The 5,837-nt window shown below is 42.2% G+C and overlaps 1 protein-coding gene across 1 annotated transcript; it reads right to left on the bottom strand.

Moving 5' to 3' along the window:
- Window positions 1-1,928: 1,928 nt before the first annotated feature.
- On the bottom strand, window positions 1,929-3,589 carry LOC147624885 (uncharacterized). Its single transcript, XM_086818124.1, has 2 exons — window positions 2,860-3,589; window positions 1,929-2,771 (listed from the first exon to the last, which is right to left on the bottom strand). Exons 1-2 carry the CDS (start codon window positions 3,031-3,033, stop codon window positions 2,214-2,216), a joined length of 732 nt encoding a protein of 243 aa, XP_086674250.1. The 5' UTR covers window positions 3,034-3,589; the 3' UTR covers window positions 1,929-2,213.
- Window positions 3,590-5,837: the final 2,248 nt, after the last annotated feature.

The following is a 5,837-nucleotide window of genomic DNA, read 5'->3' as shown; positions in this document are numbered from 1 at the left end:
CATTTGCACAGGCAGCTCTTTGGATTTTTTAAAAATTCCAGAGCGCATCTATAAGCGTGTCAATTTATGCGTCCATATCTGCGTCTATATACGCGTTTATAATAGAGGCTATAAAGGCGTCTATTTTGGAGTCTATATACACGTCTATATGCATGTTTATATTATTATAGACACGCATATAGATGCGTATATAGATGCCAAAATAGACGCGCACATAGATGCATGTCTGTAGACCCGATTATAAACATGCCCGTAACATTTTAAAGCACGTTTTCAAAACGCGTCTAAAAACGCACCTATGGTCGCTTTTCCTTGTAGTGTGAGTGCATGTTCATGTGCATCCTTGGCATCCCACCATCATTAATCATTGATCCACAGTAGGGGGCGTGGGTTCGTAAGTGAGGGAAGATCGGATAGAGACAAATGTAGCAGTGCTCTATCCACCCATAGGAGCAGGAGTAGTGGCTACTCCTACTGTGGCTAGCAAAGGAGGTCGGGCTTCCTCACCTAAAACCATAGCCCACATGCCCTTGGCAACCAACATGTGCCTCATTATGTATGCCCACAATGGGTCATTAAGTCCCATCCAATTTGTCCCCAGCATAAAGCATGCTATTTCAACCTGCAAAAAAGACTCTTTGTCCCACACCAAATGGCCTTGACCAATATACTGCAATAAAGGGGCAATAATGTCCCTCTGAATGCAGCCTGAATATGCGAAGTGGCACATTGGTGGCTATAAACCTGAAAATGTATTGAATTTCCAAGGATAGGGATATAAATTACTAATCAAATGTCAATTTTCGAGTCGTCGAGAGTTGATTTTGAGAAAATTACCACAAAATTGATACCAATGGTGGTCCAATTTGTCGATTTTGCACTCAATTTAAAAAAACCCCAAATTTCAGGCACTACAAGAGGTCCAATTTTATTGCAAGATGTTGATTTTTATAAAAGCCTGAAAATTTTTCTTCTATAGAAATATTCTGATTGGAGCACTGGTGGTAGGTGTACGATTGCTAACATGGACCTATACGATTGATGTATCTACTGACACATCGAACTATTACAAACCTACACAGGGTATGTTGGGGAGCAAGTAATATACACAGCAGTAGTAGGCAGGTATGTGATCTATCCACATGTACGGTGTACAAATGCCAGGTGCAAGGTATACATGCATCAAGTTTTATCTTTGCACATGTGTATAATCAAGTACGGGTTGAGGTGAGTGTACGGATGGACAAAAGAAAAAAATTTACTCGGACAAGAGAAGCTAAACCTTGGGCTCTGATACTAAGTGTTAGGATTAGGGTAAGGGTTTACAACAATGCACACACAACAAGAAGGCACAATATTCAATAATATTTGAGTGTACCACAATGCTATTACAAAAGATAAGTGAGAGTGACCTAAAGTATAAAATTCACTTCACATACACACCCAAAAGTGAGATAGGGGCAAAAAACTTCTTAGTGAGGGAAAAAGTACCCTGGCTAGTCCTAGAGTCTTCACACCCCATTGCCCATGTCTACAACTTACTCATAATACTCGGTCCTCACATGGTAGGATTTAACCTTCTGTCCGGGGCATGCTTAAGCAATTGCTCGCTTGAGCAATTGCTCACTTGAGCAATTGAAAAATTGATTGCCAGTCATTCTTTGAAATGTCTTTAGCACCACAACCAATGGGCTTTATTTTAGATCCAAAAAACTGTGTATGAGCCAATAAGCTATTTTATGTTTTCCTTTTAGGCTGCTTTTTTTTTTGGGCAATATAGTTTGGCATTTACATACGCATTGTACATATGTCTAACATTCTTCTTTTGGGGGCGCCCCTAATACTTGACCTTTTCCTTCTTTAGTGCATTGAAATGATTGCTGAAAATGGTCTGTTTTGCTGTTGTGATCATAGTATATCTTCATATATATTGAGAGGTGCTAATTGCGGCTCCCTCAATTCTCTTTTTTGTTTAAATAAAAAACGCACAATCAGTCAAACCAACTCGTTGCAGACTCTCATGATTGCACACTCATTACAAACTGCCTTTTGCACACAAAGAAGAATGGCTATGGTTCTTTCCAAGGTGTAGTCAAGAACTCTCTACCATTATAAGTAGGTTTTTTGCGGGGTTTCGTAAAACTATATTGAGTATAAGTTTAGCCACTAAATTTTTACAAGCTATATCCACCATCATCTTTGGAGATCCACGATCAGCTTTGGAGCTCCAAGTCGTTTTGATCGTGCAGCACCTTCACTGTATTGTTCCGGCCAGCTAGTTCGTAGTGCACAAAATCAGAGTTGTAGAGGGCGTGGAGAAGGACAAGGGTGCAGAGAAACATGGGGATGGAGCCGAAGACCCAGAGGAGGAGCGGGAAGGCTACGTAGAAGCTACGGGATCCCAGAGTGTAGAGAACGGTGCCCCTTTCCATCAGGTCGGCCACGTACTCCGGGGTGAGCAGGCGCTCCAAGGGGATGTTCACCATGTAGTTAACATGGTTGAGGAAGCGGATGGACTGCGTGTGGCACAGAAACGACACCATGAAGCACGCCAGCACGGCGAAGGACTTCACGGTGCCGGACACGCCGCCTGACGACGACGCCGATGAGCCTCCTACGCCGGCCCCGGGCAGCTGTTTGAAGCTGTTGGCGAAGGTGAAGTAGGTGGCGAGCGCGGCCGTGAGGAGCACTGCCGTGGTGGCCATGAGGGTGGACTCCATGATGCTGTTCCGGAGCGTCTGCACGGCCAGCACGTTCTTCTTGTGATTCTCCTGCAGCACCCACATATACAAATAATTTAGCAAACATGAAATTCGCCTAACCTCTGCGTCCATATTAAGAGTGAGATTAGTGGATTACAATGAGCATCTCGTAGACCCAGAGCCTTCTTGCTTTCTGGTTGATACCCATCACCGTCTGCATGGGGCATGTGCGGACTTTGTAGCACAAGAAGGCGTGGTAAACCAGCAGGAGAGCGATGGCAGCGGGCGCAAGGGTTGCCTCGATGATCCCTGAATTCCTCCAATTATCCATCGTCTTCTGACGGTGCAAGAATTATGATGGGCTGGGCGGGGCGGGGCGGGGGTATTATCCAGGCGCTGTGCAAGCGGTGCGTAGATACGAGGTTAATATAGGGCGAGGAGGAAGAGGATCAGCAGGAGCTGGTGTTCTAAGGAAGTGCCAAGGGGGTACTGCAGGTCGAGCTGGTATAAGCGACCTGACGTAACAATACGTTAGAATAAAAACGATAATTATTATAAGGCTAGTGCTCTAGGTAGTGCGGTGTGGAATGCAAAGCTGCTGGTGCGTTCCTCTTTTTTCCCCATGGGTTAAACCTGGGGTGCAAGGAGAAGACACAGTGGAGGGGGGCAACGCGTGCTCCACGGCAGCTGGCTTCCCACATGCAAAAGGAGGCCAAAGGCGATGGTATCGTCCTGCCGGGCAAATAGGGCGTTACGGCTTATACGCAGGGGCAGAGGAGTTCTCCCCGTTGCCCCGATTGGGGCGTCATTCACACCAACCCTCCCATGAGCCTTCAGGCTTCACTGATGCATGAGTTGGTTGAAAGTGAGGTTAGCACACAGAGGGTGAGGTTAGCGTGTGTGTGCTTTATGTCAATTTAAGGGGACAAGGCCCCACCATACCTACCCACACCTATCATTTTACAACTTCTTACTTTATTCAAAGTGCTTATTGCACCTTGAAATATGCTCATCTACTCTAAAGGCTTTTTAACTCCCTACAAAACTTTCAAGATTCTTCCACTTATTTAGTGTATTGGACTTATTGATATGATCACCTCCTCCAACAAAGAAAAGGTGGTAAACAAAAAGAATCAATGGACACTATTTCGGCACCCAACATCTTTTTTTGGGATAAAATTCTATGGAATATGCCCCAACTTGCAGAAGTTTAAATTTGTTTTGATACCATTGTGGGGAAGATCAATTAATTTTCTTTTAGGGGGTTATATCTTAGTCTCAACAGCAAATTATCTTTCCAAATTTTCCCCTGCTCTCTCAGTTGTTGGCTCCTCTCTCTCTCTCTCTCTCTCTCTCTCTCTCTCTCTCTCTCTCTTGGTTGCACCTTCCTCTCTTTGGATGCATGGAAGGCTAGGGAGGAGGGTGGGTGGGAGTGAGAAGCAAGCAAACTGAGCACTACTGAGGAGAGAGAAGGTCGATGAGAGAGAGGGGTTATCAAAACCTTACACATAAAAAAAGGAAAAAAAATTGTACTAAGGTTCAACCTGAGCATTAGCTAAGGTTGAACCTTAGCACACACAAAAATAGACACCTCTAACAATTAATTAATGAAAGCATCAATGGACACTAATGAGGAGTCATGTCCAAAAGTCACTATCATTGCATACGTGTTATGTCTCCATGTGAGGTTTTAAATAGTAGCATAAAAGTTTAGTAAAACATTATTCCAAGCAATATGCAAAAGAGGAAGGCTTCCGTGGTGCTCAATATATGTATAAACCCTATATAGCATGTGCATTCAACGAATAATTTAAAAACCCCTATCTATGGATTTTTTAAATTCATATCTACCTCTTCTATAAAAGTTGAGATGATAAACGTATTGTTTATGTTTATTATTTTGTAATTTATTTTATGTTTAAACCCCTTATGTATTTATAATTTTAATACCTCCACAACATAATAAGTGTATATTTTAGTGACTCTGCAGCATAATAAAGCCCCTTATGTAAGTATATTTTAGAAACTCTACAACGTAATAAAACCACAAATGTTGAACTCACGTACTATCTTGCTTATTTTTTAGTGAGCCCCTAAAGGGAAGGCCACCATAGTCAGAGCAATTAGATGTAACAAAGCCTTATTAGCATTCATAGACTTCGTAAATGGAAGCTTTATACTTCATAATGATGCAGCTTGTCAATCTGGCCTTGAAATATGCAATGTTTCCAGGCATGAACTATGTGAGCACTATACCCTTCAAGTGTATTCTTCCAAAAATCATAATGAAGGTGAAAAGCAGTCAAATTTCTATGTTGCATTAAATGAGCGTAAAATAATCATGTTTTAACAAAAGAAGAAAGAGAAACATGCATGTGTTACAGGCTACGCCAGCCCTTTCTTAGTGCAATGGAAAATGCTCACCTTAAAGTTTCTCATGGGAAACTTGCCGGTATATCCAAACCCGTATCTCAGTAGACCCCAAGATTTGCTAGTGGTAGCTAACACCACTCTCTTACCACCTCCTAACAAGCTATCATCATCACCATGAGGTTACTATTCTCCATACAAGGACACTCACTCCTCTCTACTGTCACACTCAAGAATCAAAGCATAAGAGGAACATGCACCAAGAATGTATCTCTCTCTTCTCGTCTTAACTCTCTCTCTCTCTCTCTCACCATAGACATACAAGAGAGCAAGGAGATAAGACTAGAATTAATTGCCACAAAGAAGATAAGACTAGACTCAATTGGCACAAAGGGAGATTGTGTTTTGCATTATGAGAATAATGTTATTTATACTACATGCCTTTATTCACACTTGGTGCCCAAAATTTAATGAAAGATGAACTAGATGCTTATAAGTTACATAGTTTTTATGGCATAACTAGCTTTCCTCATAATTGTAATTTCTAGAGTGACGTTTCATGACACTTATTGTGTTATATCTTGTATGTAATGGAGAGATGCTAAGTTAACCCAAAATGGGGTTAACATCTTGCCCTACCTGATCCACTCCTCGAAATCTACTGTCGCAGGGCTTGCTAGCCAAGATATTCTTTGTAGCACCTTTTTCTTGTTTATAGAACACATAGTGTGTGTAGGAAGTAGAGTTCGTGTCGATCATGTTCTC

The sequence above is a fragment of the Cibotium barometz genome, chromosome 24 (genome assembly GCF_041138505.1).
Source record: "Cibotium barometz isolate CiBa-2024 chromosome 24, ASM4113850v1, whole genome shotgun sequence".
Lineage (NCBI taxonomy): Eukaryota > Viridiplantae > Streptophyta > Polypodiopsida > Cyatheales > Cibotiaceae > Cibotium > Cibotium barometz.
Note: the sequence above shows the minus strand (reverse complement) of the source record. Positions and strands in the feature narration are given on the sequence as shown.